This window comes from Falco rusticolus, chromosome 4, assembly GCF_015220075.1.
Source record: "Falco rusticolus isolate bFalRus1 chromosome 4, bFalRus1.pri, whole genome shotgun sequence".
NCBI classification, from domain to species: domain Eukaryota; kingdom Metazoa; phylum Chordata; class Aves; order Falconiformes; family Falconidae; genus Falco; species Falco rusticolus.
This window is the reverse complement of record NC_051190.1, coordinates 15,568,608-15,586,749: the sequence shown is the minus strand read 5'-3', so window position 1 is coordinate 15,586,749 and position 18,142 is coordinate 15,568,608. Positions and strand designations below refer to the sequence as shown.

Below are 18,142 nucleotides of genomic sequence, written 5' to 3'. Positions count from 1 at the left end.
TGATCAGTAATATCTGAGAGCACAGACATGAACGAGGTATTTAGGAAGACATACCATCCTTCACAGCTTAATATTAAATAGTACAACATATATAAAAGAACACTGTATCATTATCATGTAAAGCTCTTTTTTATATTTTTTTTTTATTTTGCTCATTATTTTTAATTAAGGATTTTTGGTTCTTCTGGTGAAGGGGGATTTTGTTTTAAAACAAATACAGTTACCATATACTACTACTATTGCGGAAAACTGCATTTTTCTGTCCTTTCAGCCACATTGTTTCAAGGCCACCCAGTTCCCCTAGGAGGCTATAAACAGGGGAAGGATTTAAATCCTATTTTCTTTGTGGAGGATTTGGCAAGAACCCATATAGTAGGAAGCTGAGCACGGACAAAACCAAGTGAAAGGTGTCCTTTAATTCCCCGGCCACTGGTAGAACAAAGCCTGTTCCCAGCGGGGTCCCGGCTAGCCGCACCCAGGCCGGCTTGGCGGCTTCATTTCAACTGCTGAATTTGGTGTATTTTTAGTTAACCATGTTGAGATTAATTAATTAGCCCCTAGGAGTTAGTGCCCGTAAACGTCACCCAAAGCAGAGAAGTGTGAATGCGTTGAGGCTGTTAATTCACCCAAAAATGGCAGCTCGTAATCCAAGCAGAGGAAATTCAGTCCCTCTGTCGGGATGACTGGCAGCTCCAGCACACTAGCGGGTTACTGCCTCAGTGACAACGAACTATATATCAATTTAACTTCTTAGCGATGCTTAAAAGAGCATCTTTTTATTTCGGTGAGGTAGCATTTAAAGTTGCCATTAGGAAAAAAAAAAAAATTGCCATGGGGAGACAAACATTGGCATTTGGATAAGAAACAACGTAACTGGTGTGATACCTAGAAAACCTAGTAAATGTAGAGAAAAATGCTACAGCTGTAACTTCGTTAGAATGGCAGAATCTATTATAATTAACTGCAACTATCTAAATAGGAGCTAATTTACTTCTGTGAGCCAGAATTCTGTTAACTCATAGCATATTGTAAGATACAGAGTAAGTTCTTGGGTTTGTGTTCTGGTTTTAAGTACAGAATAAATGCACTTATAATGAGCAGTTGACAAGACGTTAATTCTAAAATCTTTTTCCTAAATGCAATAAGATAGTCCATAACTGATGCAAGTTGACAATGGGAGGTAAAAAGAGTACTGTATAGCCTGCAAAGAGAAAGGTTAATGGCAATGTAGGGAAGAGGAGATATTTAGCTTTCATGCTTCATACTGTATATTTTTTTCTGTTGTATTTGTCAACTAAAATGTCTTATATCTCTCTAAATGGTGTCTTTCTCTATATGTATAAACGAACAGATGCAGATAGAGCTCAAAAGCATGGCATGGATGAATTTATCTCTTCCAATCCCTGTAACTTTGACCACGCTTCACTCTTTGAGATGGTTCAGCGCCTCACTTTGGACCACAGACTTAATGATTCCTATTCTTGTCTGGCAAGTATATTCTTTGGTCTCTAGTGATATAAACATCAAGCAGCAAAGTCAAAGCTAGTGCGAGTGGGGGCTAATCCCCCTGTTGCTGGAAGATTGAATTCTGTTTACACCAGGTTTGAATTTGGCCCAGAGTTATTTTCTTTTGAGAGGCTACTTGCAGTGAGCTGACTGCTCTTCTTCTCCAGTTGCACTGTCTTTATCGTTTCTATTTGCAATGCTTAAAATGTTTCTTCCTGCAAAGACAAATGCCAGTGTGGGGATGCGAAGTAGAGCGCAGTGTTTTGCAGCCTCCCGCACTGCCTTCCAGAGTCTTCTGGATGAAAGAACAGGGGAAAGATGATGGTCTGGTACCACCTCCCATGTCAATGGAGTCCCACCAAGAATAACTGTGGCCCAGCTTTGTGTCTCTTTATGAGCAGGGATCCCAAGCAGGTAACAGATGGGCCTAGATGGATAACTGCAGTGATGCTGCAGTCTGTCCATGCTGATACAGTCCCATGCCCGTCCTGATTATTCTCATAAGTGCAGGCTGCAGCTCTCGGCCCACTGCTGTGTAACACGGTCTATAGGACAGTGGCACTGAGATGCTCCAGGACAGTTTCTAGCCTTTGGCTGGGGCGCAGTGCTCGGGGGCTCTTAGACACTGTGAGGGTTTAAACGACAAATAACCTCTAACAATACAACTTGAACCATTCATTTTTAGCAGTTTCATTGAGGAGGATGAAAAGACTCTTAGTTTTTGAAAACACAACAGGATGAAGCCTTTCCAGAGGGCCCTGAAGTGGAGGTCCTGTCCTGAATGTGGCATGGGACAGATCCTGACCTGCCACCCTCCTAGTGTCACACAGGAACCTCCACACCGGGGTGTCATCGTGAGCTGCCTCAGCAGAAGGACCACCCTGTGCTGATAGGCTTCATCTTTTGCCAGCTGTGCAGTCCCGGGAGCTGGGGCTCCCGCGTGGCTTGCTGTTAAAAGCAGCAACCCAGGAACACAACTGAGCAGGTAGCAGCGAGGCTGTCAGCCCCAAATCCTGTCCTCCACGTCCCCTCCACCATGGTGCTCCTCTCTCCTGCTCTGCTCCTTGCACCACATGCAGGGGCTGGTCTCCTCAGAAAGGCTAAGATCCAGTAAATGCCATTAGTGGTAGTGAGTTGTCACCATCCTGATGAGAGGCAGGGTAGGAGGAACGGTTGTGGACGTCCCCTGAGGTAAGGATGGGCGGGGGGGAAGGCTGCAGCGAGCACTTTACCCACAGATACCCAAGTGGTACATGTAGGCTTGGTGGGAGCATTGTCAGACCTGCAGCAGGTTTCTCACCAGTTCCACCAAGGTATTTGCTCCAGCGGGCAATGAATTTGGCATGCAGCTTCTGCTCCCCACGCATGGCTGACCCTAGGAAGACCATTCCCATCCATGCATGTCTGACAGGTTGGCTTGCAGCTGGTTTGTCTCTGTGCAGTCTGGGGCCTGGCTGGAGAGCTGTGGCCATTGAATTGGCGGAGAGGTGCAAGGCCATCGCTGAAAGTTATTAACAATGTTTCTCTCCAAGAAACCAACCAGCCACACTTCTGCTTGTTACCGTGATGTTTAGGCCCTTGCTAGAAGCTACCGGAGTGGTGGAGCTCCCCTCAGCACCAAGACTTGTGCTTCTTCGGAGCAGAGCATCACCAAATAACCATCTCCTTTCAAATCACCCATTGCAGAGTGTTATAAAGAAGAGAATAATGGCCTGTGTTCACCTATGCTTGGATTTCACTTGCTGCTGTACTTATTTTACTATGGTTTTGTCCTGATTACGGCATAAAATACCAGACTGACCTCAAAATTTGAGTTCAACTGCAAAGAGCTCCCATTGCTCTTGCTGTGGCTTTGGGATGTTGGTGATACCCCTGCTCTGGCTTGCCTGGGCAAGCTGCGGGTGCGTGGGGAGCCCGCTCTGTGTACTCCATGTACCACTGGGCAGTTGTTGTTCTCCCTACGGGACATTGCCATGCTTGCATGGTCCCACAGAGTTTTGCCTCGTCGCGCCTCTTCTTGTTTTCAAAGGTGGATGTGGAGGTGCCAGGGAAGACTTACCCAGACACGGTGGCTTCCCCTGACACAGAGGATAACTCGGCGTTGCCTCCTTTCTGTGGAACCAGGTTAAACAATGTTATTGCAAGCCCACTTGCTGGCTGAGCCAGGCATCCCTATGAAAACAAACAGGCTGGCTGACTCATCTCGGCTGTGGCAGAAGTGATGTTTGCTGGCAGAGAGCACCGCACTGGGGAAGGGGAAGAGCCTTGCCTGCAAAGCTTGCTGAGGGCTCCTGCCCATCGTCCACAAACTGTAGCACGGTGGCAGTCACAGCTCTTCCTGGACTTTTGGGAAGAGTATGCAGCTCTTCCAGTTTAGTGTGGACTCCACACAGGTGTAGGTCTTCATTCCTTTCACTTGGATGCATGCATTCTTTCGGAGACTGCCCTTCAGCTCTTCCCAGGCTTCCCGCCCACTGCCAGCACCCGCAGCTGGGTCCCTGCTGGAGCTCTACTGCACATGATGTGTCAGCATCATTGGATTCACATATACAACATGGCATGTACTGAGGAAAGGTGGTCTTCCAGAGTGCCCAAACTAGCTCAGGTGATGTGAAAGAGTCAGGTCCATGAAGTGGGCCACCAAAATGAAATTCTTTCAGTTTTCCTGCGGTAAATGGGAAAGCTCAGCTACTGAAAAGTGAAAATTTTGTCTCCAAAATTCTGTTTTTTGCAAAAACTGCATTTGCCATTAGAAGAATTGCCAGTGTTTCACCAGGCCTGACCAAGTTTTGCTTTACCCAGCTCCGAAGTTCCTATTGCACTCCCTGCTGGTGCTTGGGACACATGTCCTCTTCTCCACGCAGTTCAGCTTGTTGAACATGGTCAGTCGAGCTCCCTGTGCTCTGCAGCCTTCCTCCATGGTCCCCGCCAGGTTTCCTCATGCCATTGAAGACCATGTGGGAGATCACACTGAGCTACACCTGGCTGCACTGGCGAGAGACACCGCTGTGTCAACACCATCAGCTGCGTTTGCCGGACTGGCTGCTTGTCAGCTGGTTGTGCCAAGCAGATCTTAATCAAGAGCCAGGATCTGCCTGAAGATGTGGTGGGCTTTCTGAATACCAGCTTTCATCAAATCTTAGATTTTTTCTGGGGCTGTGGGGAGCAGCATGTACTGCTCCTTTGGAGGCACATTCAGCAGCAGGTTTTTTATTTCCTACCTCTGGCATGCAAAAGAAGACCACCTGGTCCTCCTGGGCTCTGGATCTCTCCACTCATAGTCTGCTTGCCTGTGCTCTCATGAGGTATGAGGCTCATCACTGAACCTCTGAGCTTCTGCTCACGCTTCCCCTCACTGAGCCTCGGCAGCAGTCTTGAGTGTTTGCCCCCATCCCTTTGGTCCACCTGAGGACGAGCACTTCTCAGACCCTTTTGCAGGGGAGCAGTGTGGGGTGCCCCAGATTGCTGGGTCCAGCCTTCTGCTTCCTTTGCCCCAAACTCTGGGCTTGATACTCGGCTCTGATGAAATTAGTGGCAGCCCTCCTGTTGATGTCAGTAGAGCCAAGATTTCACCCCACAAGGAAGACTGAGTCCTTTGTATGTGTTGGGTGAATATAACAATTCCAACTGTATTTCTACCCCAGTAACCAAATGCACACATCTTTCTATCGCAGAGCAATCCCAGCATTTCCATATTTTCACCATGCCTGATCACCAAAGACTTGTGTGAAGAGAGGCAAGGTGATGAGATGGTCCGAGGATGTAACAAACAGGCAAAGTAATCTAGAATCAAGCACAATACTACCAACCAAAAAGCAAACAAAAATACCATTAAAAGCAGTGAAGGCAAATATACCCCTCCCAAAAAATAGCCTTCCAGAGTGCTGTCCCATCTGCATTGTTCTGTGTCTTCGTTTTGAAATGTGCACTTCTAGTGATCCCAGCACTGTAGCTACTCCCTATATCTATCATTTTCCCCTCATTATTTTAATTCTTTTCTCAATCTGTTTTGGAGTTGGCCCAATAAGGATGAGCAAATCCTTCTCTATGTCTTTGAGCTCTTAATTGATATTTCTTCAACTCTTTTCAAAGCAGCTATTTTGGCATCTAGAAAAGATTTGGTGTCATCTGAGTGGTAGAAAATATATTTTAATCTTTCACAGCAGTGTTGTTTCTAAGATGTAGCATTTGGGGTAACAGATGGGGTGGCAAAGAAGTTGCCTATAGGGGCAGTGCTCTGCCTCAACTACTCTCCCGCCCGCTGCAGGAACTTTTCAATTAAACGATGAAAGATTTTGCAGCTTGATGCATTCCAGAGCTGCGTCTTAGCAATTGTTTAGCACCCAAATTTCCATGTAAATATTGACGGTTTTGCAGCATTTTGAAAAGCAATCTACAAGATTATTCTTGTTCTCACTAGCGCCTTTCCCGAAAGCAGAGGCGCGTTCCTCTTCGGCTGTCCCAGGACGTTCATCGGAGCAAGCCCTCCGCGGGGAAGGGTGTCCTCCTCGGGAGCCCAGATGTTGCACCACAAGCTGTGTGTCGCCAGGCCCTCAGGACTGACAGACAGGAATAGTCTGAGGGTTTTGGATGTGTAAAGAAACCCTGCTCGTGATGGCAGAGCTTCCCTTTGCTTTGATGCCGAGGAGGTGGTCAATGGCAAAGCGCGTCGCCAGCGGTACGCAATAAGGATGATGGGAAGCGTCCCTTTCTGATGATACAGAGCTGCCCTCCTGCTTCCGCAGGACATTCCTGCGGCCAGATGTGAGAGAAGTCATTATTCAGTGTAATCCTCCGTGCTCTCCCCCAGATCAGTCTTCTTGCTGCTGGCCGAATGTACAATCCCATCCCCAAAATGAGATTACTGTTTCACATTGTTTAAATAACCAAACCTCTGTCATCTCTTAAAGGTGTAAGTCTTTTTTCTTTCTCCTTTTTTTTTTTTTCTTTTTTTGCTAGGCACTGACATGAATTGGCCTAACTTTTCAGCTTTTTAAATGGCATTTCCCTTTAATGATAGCATGATATGTTTTTGTTAACAGTTGCACTGAGTACATGCTGTGTTTGGGTGATGATATACAGTCTGTATTGTTTAAGAGTGACCTCTCTCCTTTTTCCTTAAGGTAGCCTTAGGTTTGTATTTCTTTTCTTAGAACAGTTTCCCACTACGACTCCAAATCTGATAGCCATTGTATTTAATAACTTATATTTAAAATCAAGTCTCTTTATTTCTAAACAGGGCTGGTTTAGTCCTGGCCAGGTCTTTGTGCTAGATGAGTATTGTGCACGTAATGGAGTGAGAGGCTGTCACAGACATCTCTGCTACCTCAGAGATTTGCTAGAGCGCGCAGAAAACGGAGCTATGATTGACCCCACCTTACTTCACTACAGCTTTGCCTTTTGTGCATCACATGTTCATGGCAACAGGTAAGGAATTCTTCTTGGCTAGCAGCTCCCTGCCAGCAAGGGATGACTTTGTCAAATATAGGTTTCCTTGGATAATGCACAACAGTCCCCAATTTGTTTTCACAGTGGATGTTTGGCAGCAGCGCTTCTAGTGGCATAGTCGGTTTGTTTGTTTGTCTCGTTGCTTGTTTAATGTAAGCAATAGAAATGCACGTAGAGGATCCAGAAGTGAGGGGGTTTAACTTTCTTATGCAGGCACCTGCTGGATGCAGTTCTGGACAAGACAGAGTTGAAGTACATGTGATTGTCACGGGCTGAATAAATAGAAGTAAATGATACGCTGTGCTGATTTAATTGCTGTGCGAGAGGATCTGACAAGTTGCAGCAGTGAAATTTTCAGCAGTATCAAACTTCAGTGTTCAGAAGGGCTTTAAGCCCTCGGGCACCCATGTCTCATTTAAAGTCCACGTGACGTCAGTTCAGAGATTGCTTAGACATAACTGAAAATTTTATCTTGCTCTGTGGCAAAGCAATTTCAATTTCAGAAGTAGCCCATTCCTTTCTTGCAAATGTGGCAGACCTTTGATGGGAGGAACTGAAGCTGCGCTTTTCCCTTTTCTATATATTTTGTTGACAGCTGTAGCATATATTGCAGCTTCTTCTGCTGCTTTTTTTCTGTGAAGTTGTATTATATACTTTGAGATATCACTCTCTATCTGCATATGCTGCTGAAAGAAAGGAATGTTGTAAAATAATAACGTATTTTCATAAACCCTCTGGTAAATACCATCCCAAATTATGACACGCATTGCCCAGGTTTCATGTTGCAAGGCTGCCGCTTGCTTTTGCAGTTACTTTCATACATCTTGTCATGGAAACCGAGTTCCTGCTTCCTTAGTTTCTTTTTTAGTTCTGACTTTCTTTTGCTCGTTTGTTCCTTCTTTGCCAATTGTTATTTGATTTCAGTTGTTTCCTTTCAGTTTAGTTTCCTTTTGTTTTATTTTGAGTTTTTTTCATGCTTTCTTCTTGTTTCTTTCACTTTTGCTGCTGGCCTTGCCCCCCGCGTTTCAATCACTCCCCAAAGCCAACACATGGCAGAATTACTTGGTGGGTCACAGCCAAGTGCAGACGGCGAGGGGGGCAAAGCGTCTCATGCCTCTGCCGCTGAAGCGGAGACAAAAAAGGATTCCAAAAAGGAGTCCAAAAAAAGGAAAGATTCCAAATCCCAGCCGAATCCAGAGCCGAAAAGGTAAGCGAAAGCGCGCAGTGCACAGAAGTGTGTTGTGGAGGACACCGGGCTCCTGGGTCACTGAGCACACTGGGCAGTTTGTGTCCCCGTGGCGCGGGGAGACCCGCTGCAGCACCGGCGTTCGGCTCATACACTCTCCTGGGAGTTGGATGGCATTTGGGCACCCAAGACCCATGGTGGGTCAGGGCATTGAGATTTGTAGGTGTGTTTAGGAGATGGCTCGCATGGCATGTAAGGGATGCATCCAGGCAAGTGAAACTGGCTGCTCTCATTGCCCCTCTTCCATAGGCAGGGCGCATCGCACCAGGAGGCTCCTGTGGGGATAGGACCTGGTTCAAAACCTTTTTGACTCGTAACAGAGAGGAGGTCAGATGCTGGTCATGGCTACCCCGTGTATCTCCTCACAAGGTCCAGCGTAGCCAGAGCTGGAGCCTCCTCTTCATCAGGGCCCCGTGGCAGGAGGTATCTGACAGTACTGGTTGAGGTGACAGCCTGCCATTCTCTCCCTGTGGGGCTGGAGAGTTGTGGGCTCAGAAAAGATGTCTTGTTCTAAAACCTGTGAGGCGTGTAGACCCCAGTCCTGTGCCCGTACAGCTGCCCAGGGCTGCGCGTGGCTGCTGCACCATGCTGGGGGGCTGCTGGGCACCGCCAAAGGGGCAGCCCATCCACAGATGGGCTGTTCGAGTAATTAATTTAAAATATTCCAAGAAAGGGATGAGACTTTTGCTATGACTTAGCTGTCTTTAGCTGATGGTTGACGTCACATCGAAAGGCTGAAGGTTCCTATTCCTTCGTGGTCACTGCCACGTCTGTGTTGCCTGGGGACTGCAGGAGGGTCAGTGCTGGAGCTGCGAGGCTGCGGCGTTGCACATTCCCACCGAGGGCAGGCTCTGCGTAACGCCCAGCAGCTGGGTACGGAGCCCACGGGGAGTGCTTTCTGGCTTCTGCCATAGGAAGGTCATAAAATGGGACCACAGGGGGTCTGAGGGAAAACATGACTCTGTATCTTGCGTGTCTGCTATAAGAAATAGGAATATCTGAGTGGAAGAGTCACGATTTCTTTTCAGAAAGCTGCTTAGACCACATGCATCATGCATTTGTGAGCTGGCTGGCAGAGAGTGACAGAAAGCCAATATTTACCCATGCAGTCCTTACTGGCAGTTGCGACGTGTGTAAAGCTGGGTTCGCTATAGCTACATCCCTTCCTCCCACCTGCCATGTCCATACGTTGCTCGTTGCCTTAGGGCTGGCCATGCTCTCCCCAGGAAACCTATAGCTCATGGTGGAGTTGAAAATGTTCCATGTAAGATTTGTCGAGGTGGGAGCACACCTGCCCCGGGACCCAGCACAGCGTCTGACACGGGCTCTTGCAGCAGCCGTGCATTGTATTGCCATTGGTATGCATGGTGGTCTGGGAAAGAGTCAAGTTCTGAGACATTTTTCTGTTTAACAAAGGCTTCTTTTTCTGTTGTAACTGAGAAAGTGTTGATTTTCTTTACAAAAGGAAGTTCCTTCACTTTTAGACAGTAAAAAAAAAAAACCAAATGGGTGGTTTAGCTTTCCCCGGAATGAGGTTGGCTGTCAGTCAGAATCTGCCACCCGGTAATGAAGGTCGAGCGGGGAGATAATTTCATGTGGCTATCAATCTCCTGTATTAGCAGCAGACAGTGATGGAGCTGAGGTGGGCTGTCTGTTTGTATCGTGTTTGCATAAGGTCAGGCAGTGAGACAACAGTCGCTCGCAGTCAGCGGGGAAGTGCAGGCGGGCTGCGGTGCGGATGCTGAGGACAGCCTGAAGGTCAAGGCTGACAGGATGACAGGCGTCAGCGTGGGGACGATGCCTCCTCGCCTGTCCGGCTCCCGCCTCAGCGACACGGCCACTGCACTGCAGCCGGGACGGGGGCAGGATGGCTGCTGGTGGAAATGCACCTCCAGCTTGGAGGTGACCGTGAGGCTGCAGCAGGTGAAATGGTCAGAATGGGAGTTTGGGGACGATTTGGAGCCCTGTTTCTTTATATGTCACGATTTGGTCTCCTCTCCTCCTTTGAGCTCCTGTAGCTTATTCAGACCCCAGAAAGCCTGACGTAATCTCTCCAAACTGAGGCGTTAATCACTGCTGCTTGCATAGCAGTCCCCTTAAGTTTTATGTTAATTTCATCATTTTCCAAGTAAAAACGAAGTGTAAATTGCTTGTCCAAAGTTTCACCTGCTGCGGACCCCTGCATACGTAAGGTGCAGGCTGCCAGGAAGGCAGGGAGTGCTGAATTCCCGCACGGCTGGCTGCTGCCCGGGCGCTCGTTCTTCGCTAAGGCTGAGGAACTCGAGCCCTTCTCACTGTTGTGGCCACTAGTGAGTTGAGAACAGGGTTTTGTCCACCAGGTATCACTGGATGCCATTTGTAAATTCCTACTGTTGTGAAAGATGGTGTGATTTCTGATGTATCGATCTACGTGACAGGTGAGGAAAGTATAGTGTTATTCAGATACCCAACTGCATTTGCTGCGGGGTTATTGCTGTCTGCCTGCTCTTGGTACCACCGCTGTAGTACCAAGGCTGTTTTGTCAATAGTCCTCTGAAAAGCTAGCGAAGGCAAGAACCAGGAATTGCTTTGAGAAGACGGCATGATTTGGGGTAAAATTATGAAAGATTTTACGTGACCACCAAGGTCTTTCCCTGCTGCTGTTCCCGTGATGGTGGCGGTGCTGCCGATGTCGTTTGACGGCAGCGGGGTGATGTGTTGGAGGAGCCTCGCTGTTCCCCTGCCTGCGCACAGGAGAGGCATTGCGGGGCAGAAAGCTGAGCTCGGCTGTCCCAGGCACAAAGTTAGAGCCTAAACCTTGAGCAGTGGTTCCGGCCCCTTTCCAAGGAGCGACCTTGGTTTCGCTTCTGCCTCTTTTTGATTTAGGCATATAATAACTGTATTTTTCAACTTTAAATTTGGCACCAAAAAAGACTCTTTCTGTGCTTGTTAATCCTGAACTTTTAAAAATAAGGCTAAAATATTGATTGTGTAGTTACTAAGTATCAGCAGACACCAAGCTTATCAAAATCAGGAATACTGGACTGAACCCCCTCCAGCCTGGTAATGACTGAACACCATCATTTTCTGCAAGTTCTTTGATGACTATTTATCCGAAGTCCAAGGAGCTACAAGTCTCTCTGTTAATTAATTTGGTATATTAGTAACTTGCCCTTTCCTCTGTAAGCTGTATTTTGCAGCATCAAACTTCTTTTCAAGAAGTAGCTCTTTTGTTAGCTACCATTACCATTGGCTTTCATTAGTTTTTGACAACTGTAAGCCAGCAGAAATAAGGTTATTGTCATAAATGTCAAGGAACTGAAAAGTCTGCATCACATATTGGTAATTTTTTCTGTTGTATTCTGATTACGTATCTGGCTGTTTCACGTAAAGGCAAGATTTCCCTACAGCTAGTTAAAAAAGCAAAATAGGACGGGTTTGGTCCCTTAAAAGAAGTAGTAAATATGTGGACACCTTATCACAATGTCTTCATCTGCTTTCCTAGTGCTTTGTGTGTAGCTCCCACGTCTCAGTCAGATGTGCAGCCCTGGCTGCAGTAAGACAGGTTAAAATCTGGCAGGGCGAAATGCCGTGACCTTTCGTTGGGTGCCGGCTGCGTGTCCCAGCCAGCCCCGTGATGAGCTCGCGGTGACACGGTAGGCGCGATGGCTGTCTGTCGGGTAGGATCCGGCATCTGTGCTGAGGGGAGGTGGGTTGCCAGCCCCCAGCAGATAACCAGCTCTGTGCGGCCGGCTGACGTGATTCATTACAATGGGTGTAGGATGGCAGTGCTCAGAAACCATCCGGTTCAGCCGCAGTACATCAGGGGTGTAGATCGCACACGAGAAACGATGAGCCGTGACTTGGCTCGGTGCTGCAGCATGGAGGAGAGCCCAAGCAAAATGAAGGCAGGAGTTGGGAGGGTGAAATGGCTCCCATGCTCCGCAGCATCCCGAGCAGGCGGCTGGGGCATCGCCCAGGAGAGCGGGCGGAGGGCTGGGCTGAACAAAGGGCTTTCAGCCGACAAGTCGCGCACGGTGTGAATTCCCAGAAGAAAGGGGAGTCGGGGAAAATCGATGTTTGCTGAATAAGCCTTTTTTTTTTTCAAGGGGTCTAAACAGGTGGGCTCTTTCAGGTCAGATTTGGTGGGGGCGATGCAGGAGGCAGCAGGCAGGCAGCTGTGATCCTGCCCACGTCCCCAGAGCCAGTCCCTGTGCAACCGGTGGGACTTCGCGCGGGCAAGCCTTCCTGCGAGGGATCCTTTGAAAGCCTATCCTGACACATGCCGTCCAAGGCACTAATCATCGATGTTTACTGTATAGCTCATATGTGCTGCACCTGGCAACCAGCAAGGGAGCTGAAGGCAGCACGTGTTTTATATTTGAGTTGTTACTTAAAAAATCAAATTATTTGCATCAGTTTTTGACATTGTTTTTTTTCCCTTGGCTCTGCATGCCAGGGCTCACAGTGCGTGCAAAGATCTGTTTGCTACGTGTAAGCAATATTTTCCCTAGTAAAAAAAGTGTAGACAAGTTAAACATAAAAGGTGTAAAAGATGATATGTCTTTTCATTTGAAAGCCGCCATGGTACTTCATACAGGCGTATGTCAAAGAGATTAACCCACTGGAGCTATAGTGTATATTTATAATTGCATACAAATGCATGCTATTGCTTCATATATTGGTCTTTGTTAAAAAATCATTTTGATATATTTGTTTTAGCAGCATAACTAGCCCTGGGGGCACTGAGTATAATTAGAAAAGGGCATGGGGGGAGGCGGGGCTTGCAGAATAAAGCAGTGGCCTTAGGATCACGGGTCCTAATTACAATTTATAATTAACCCCAGAATTTGCACAAGCCATCTAAGCTAAACAAGGACTATCATTTTTGCTTTTTAAATTGCCACCCTTTTTCTTAATTTCGCCACCTGCTTTGTTGATGTTGTTGTTTCCATGGCTTAAAACTTAAAAACAAGGGGGGTAGGATTAGGAAAGTGGCATTTAAAACTTTTCGTATGAAATATTTACAGTGGGGATTTACTAGTTCAGAGCCAACATAGTGAAGCTGCAGCAGGAGTGATCTGAAGCTTGTTTACTTATAATTAAAAATATCCTTATTTATTTTTCCTGCCTTTTTTGCCTTTCTGCTTCTCTCTCTGTCCACAACTTCTGCCATACACCTCAGGTGTCCATGAGCAGGAGCTACAGAGAATTGGGTGAAATCATGTCTCCACGCAGATGGAGACGTTTATGTTGTCGACCTGAATGCAGAGGCCCAAACCCATTTTGTCCCTCATGCATCTGTATATACCATGTAGATACAGAACTTTTTTTTCACCCTTTTGCTCTCTTCTCATTCCCCACCGCTGCTTCAGTGTAATAACGACATGGTTGTGGATTGCGTGTGAGAACTTCCATCTCCTGCAGGTGCATTTTAGCTAGCCTTGCTGCTTGGTGGAGGGGTTAGTGCTTCTGTCCATGAGATCAAATACCAAATATCAAAAGCTGAGCTTGGAGACCTTTGCTAAAAAACAAAATTGCCAATAAGCACCAGAACGAGCCAGTGCAACTTGAGCTTCTCCTGGGGATCTTTTTTCAGCCCCATCAGCCACGTACTGGAATTGTCTAGAGCACAGAAGTTAATCTTAAATTATAGCAATGCTAAGCTATATACCCTTTGTGTTCTTGCAACAGGGAAAATAAATATGTTCCCTCAAAAAGATTACATTTTCAAAGTCTATTTGACTTGAATATTTAATTAGGTTTCAAAATTATTCAGCTAATAAATTAAGTGCAGGGCTTTGGGTAGTGTTTTTCCAGTTCTATGTATATCCTGCATTTGTCACTAATTAATGAGTTCCTAATGCTTCAGCTTCTGGGAAGATGAGCAACAAAGATTAACATAACTAGTAAATCTGAAGATGTGCAGCTGGGTTATAGTATTTGAAATTTGACAAAAACATTGGAAGTATTATTATTTGTGACATGGCTCAAGATGGGGGATTGTGAGGAAAGCAAAGATGACAGAACTGGTGCTAACCACTGTGACAACAACTTGAAAAGCAGCCGACATGACATCTTTCCTATCATGCTGCCGAAAATGTCAACTTTGTGAAGGACAGTGAGAAAATGGTTTGCCGAAAATTTGAAAGGTAGATTCAAGAGATGCTCATCATGTCAGATGCAATATAGTCCACAGCTGGGTGAGAAAGGGAGTCCTTGCCATGGTGATGGCTCTCAGTTGGCAGGCCCTTCCAGACATCCGCACTGCTCCAAAAACGGCTACAGCTGACCTGTAGATTGTCTCAAGTTTGCAGTAGCGTAAGACGTGAGAGCAGCAGGTGTTTGCACCGCATGGAGGGAGCAGTGGCTGGAGCCACCGGGTTTGGTGTTCTCCTGGCTCACAAAGACCCTGAGAAAGATGATGACCAGGGGGTTAAGCCTCCATGGTCTACGCACGCCTTGGTAGTTGGGTTGGAGCCGCTTGGGGTGTTATGACTTGGGTGAGAGCCACGTTGGCCAGAGGTTCCCTCTGCAGAGCCTGCCCTTCGTCTTCATGTGGGTCAGGGTTTTCAAAGTGATGCTTCCAGCCCAGCTGGGACACGACGCATGCTGTCACATCAGCCTGTTTCAGGTGTCCACCGTGAGTCTGTTGTGTGGCAAGTGCTGAATAACTGGTTCTGGCAAAACTGAAGCCCTTTGAATACAGTGAGAAACTGTGATTCATGTGAGAGGGCTGCGACCCAACCCGAGCTGTCAGGTCCTGCCATTAAATCTCACCGGTTGAGGTTATTGACCCAGCAAAGGGTAACATAACTTTCAGACCATTTCCAGCCTACCAGCAAATCTCTGCCAGGGCAGGCGGCTTTTCCTACCTCGTTTGTCAGCACTGATGCAATTAACCTAGTGACACTCTGTGAGCTGTGATGGGTACAGGGGGAGAACTGAATGCCAGAAGTCAAATGAGGGCTTCAGCCCTGCCCCTTAATGTATGGCATTTGTTGCGGGCTGCCTTGAATTATCTGCTCTTCTGCTTGGGAGCAAACCAGGCGCTGTGGGGTGCACAGCATCACAAAAGGCATGAACATCTCTGTCTGAATGTTAAATATTTTATGGAACTTTGGAATAAAAATACATTAAGCATGTTCAGACATGAATTTTTGCTTGATATCTAATTTGGGTTTTTTTGTGGCTTGCTCATTTCTTCAAAATAACTAGTCCTAATTAGGTACTAATGAGACCAGATACATACTTCCAAAATTGTTTATGAAATGTGTTCCCCAGCTGAGACATTTTATCCAAGTTTCAGCCTAGATCCTTTTTCCTATTTTTTTCCTTAATACACAACTGAATTTGGCAAATAATCAAGTAAAGATTTCTGATTAAATGCTGTTTAAATTTAAATACATGCCCTGGTATTCGAGTCTTTTTCTGTGTCCATGTTGCAAATTTTATTTAATGTATATTTAGCTTTAAAATTTTGCAGTAAATATCATGTACAGTATGCAAGTTCCTCTTCCAAAATGTTTTAATGGGTTTTTTTTCACCTGTGTTGGAATATCAGAGTTCGTATTTATGATATTAAGAGCTTACTAAATGCAGGGTCAAAGAGAAATGCTTCTACAGATTTTATAGCTTTTAATTTTTTATAGCCTTTTTTTTTTCTTTTTTTTAAGTTTGGGGCCTTTGATTCTTTAAGAGGAAAATAAAGCCAACCAATTAACCCCTGACAGGAGGTTCATTAGAAGCTTTGTAATCCCTTGCCAAGTCTTTTGTATAGCCAAACCAGTCTAGTACTGCGGATTTATGCAGCTTAAGCTGAACACTGGAGGAGGCCTTTAAGTAAGAACATTTGTTCAATTTTAAGACATCTTACATTACCTAAAGAGCGGCTGTGCCAGCAGAGTTGCCCAGGAGTACACAAACCTGTAGACTTTTCTCGCCGGCAGTGGGGAGCGGTGCCGTTGATTGTCTGCCTGGCCGATGCCTTTGGTGGATGGATTAGAGTCGCTCGCTCCTGTCGCCTGGGATGCTGCTGCACAGCGTATTTTGCCGTGTGGGTGTGGGGGAGAAGGAGGGGATTGCTGCTTTCGGCTCTCGGATGGGTTGGCATCGGCAGAGGTACGGGGTGGAAGAGCACAGGGACCACTGCATCATCCAGCCCCGGGAGAGCTTCAGCAGGGTTCGCCTGCACACTGTGCTCTGTGAAAGACGAGAAATACCCCAAGGCAGCAGGACCTGGGTGTCTCACAATGCACTCCTGTGCACTCCTGAAATACAGGGGCGTCCTAAATCGTCTGAGGAAATCTTTCATTAATTGTATCAATGTGCTAATTTTTATAAATTAAAATGAAGGAACCAAAAAGTCATTGCATTTTCAGATGCAAAATGCACGGTTGCTCTCCAGGCACATTTTGGCAGAATACATTGGAGATGGTTCACTTCAAGAAATCACTATAATGGGGTGATTCAGCAGTTCTGAAGGAGTGCAGAATTTTGTATTCTGTTTGTATATGTGCCTGTTGTCAATATTCTTTTATGCTGTGAATTGTGTTAATTTGGCAGCTGAATTTTTCTGCAGAAATTCAGTCCCTCTTTTGCCAGCCGTGGGCCCGATCCTGCAGTGAGGGCTGGCATTGCGCTCCCTGTCATATACCTATAGATTTAGGGGGGGATTCTGCTTTTTCTGACGGCTCTATCGCAGGAAAAATAAGTGGGGAGGGGGGTTTCCACATCTAGATTATCACTTTGAGAGGGGATATTTCTTTATTTGTTTATTTTTGATATCTCGGCAGTGGTGCTGCCGCAACACCTCTGTCCCAGGCCTCTTAGCTGGTGACATCCCTCTCCAAGAGGGCAGCGTGCGTGTGCTGTGGGGGTGAGGTACCAGGGTGGTGAGGTGGAGTCCGAGTCATTCGTGGCATTTCTCCTCCAGGCCTGACGGCATAGGAACTGTGACTGTGGATGAGAAAGAACGTTTTGAAGAGATCAAGGAGCGGCTTCGTTTGCTTCTGGAGAATCAGATCACGCATTTTAGGTAAAGGCAGAGAGCCCAGGCTGAATGCGAGAGGACTCATTTCCTCCCAGCTCCCTCCTATAAGCAGCAAAGCCAAAAGGCAGGTTTTGAATGCATAAGGGAATTTTGCATAAGTGGTGAAGACCTACACAGGGCAGTGAAGCTTGCACTGTAGCATGCTTGTAGCTGGAGAGAGATTTTCAAATATACAGCCTTTAAAGGGTATTTCAAAGCATCTTGCTCACAAAAGCACTGTAATGCTGTGGATTTTTTCTAAAATTTAACAGAAAAAAAATCTTTTATCCTCTTATTTCTCTGTTCCCCATTGCTCAGTTATCACCCATTTATTTTCCCTTCTCCCTAGTATCCGGACAGACAGGGCTTTCTGCAGGGATCACACTGTTTAGAAGGGATGGATCCTGCCCCCACAAAATGGACTGAATTGCCTCCAGCACAGAGCCGGCCCCTGGGCTGCTTGTGCACGTTTGCACAGACGGATGATGTGTGCTCGCACACAGGGTCCCTGCGGGAGCCCCTCGGAGCTGCCTCTCACCAGGGACAGTGGCTGGTTCAGCTGGTTACCTACAGCCTGGTGCATCGCAGGCTCTCCGGCTGGCAGTCAATGTCCTTTCCAGAGTGGGTTGGGTTTTTTTTCCTTTTTTTACAAGGAGATGACATTTAACTCTCTCCTGGGAGATCTAAAAACTCTCCAGGTGACACCCAAATTTAATAAGCTGCTAAAACTATCAGCTCATTACTACCCCATATTCTGGTTTGCTGCCTTAGTGTCCACACCATCAAACCCTTTTGGAAAGGTCCCCTATAGAAAGACTGCTCGTTCCAGGCAGAGGGACTAGAGAATTGTTTAGGCATATTTAGGAAACCATCTTTATAGCTCTGGAAAGGCTTGTTCACATGCATCTGGTGTGATGTTAACATGATGTGGT

At 46.6% G+C, this 18,142-nt stretch overlaps 1 protein-coding gene across 24 annotated transcripts in view; it reads left to right on the top strand.

Moving 5' to 3' along the window:
- The window catches only part of CADPS (calcium dependent secretion activator), a 220,847-nt gene that overhangs the window by 131,266 nt on the left and 71,439 nt on the right, over positions 1 to 18,142 (top strand). For 15 of the 24 annotated variants that reach the window (XM_037383085.1, XM_037383078.1, XM_037383087.1 and 12 more), the window contains 3 exons: positions 1,352 to 1,488; positions 6,746 to 6,933; positions 17,115 to 17,216. In XM_037383085.1, coding sequence (XP_037238982.1) covers positions 1,352 to 1,488; positions 6,746 to 6,933; positions 17,115 to 17,216 — 427 coding nt within the window. Of the gene's footprint in view, positions 1 to 1,351; positions 1,489 to 6,745; positions 6,934 to 7,996; positions 8,162 to 17,114; positions 17,217 to 18,142 lie in introns of all 24 variants that reach the window. The other 9 variants (XM_037383086.1, XM_037383063.1, XM_037383062.1 and 6 more) reach the window with 1 other exon arrangement.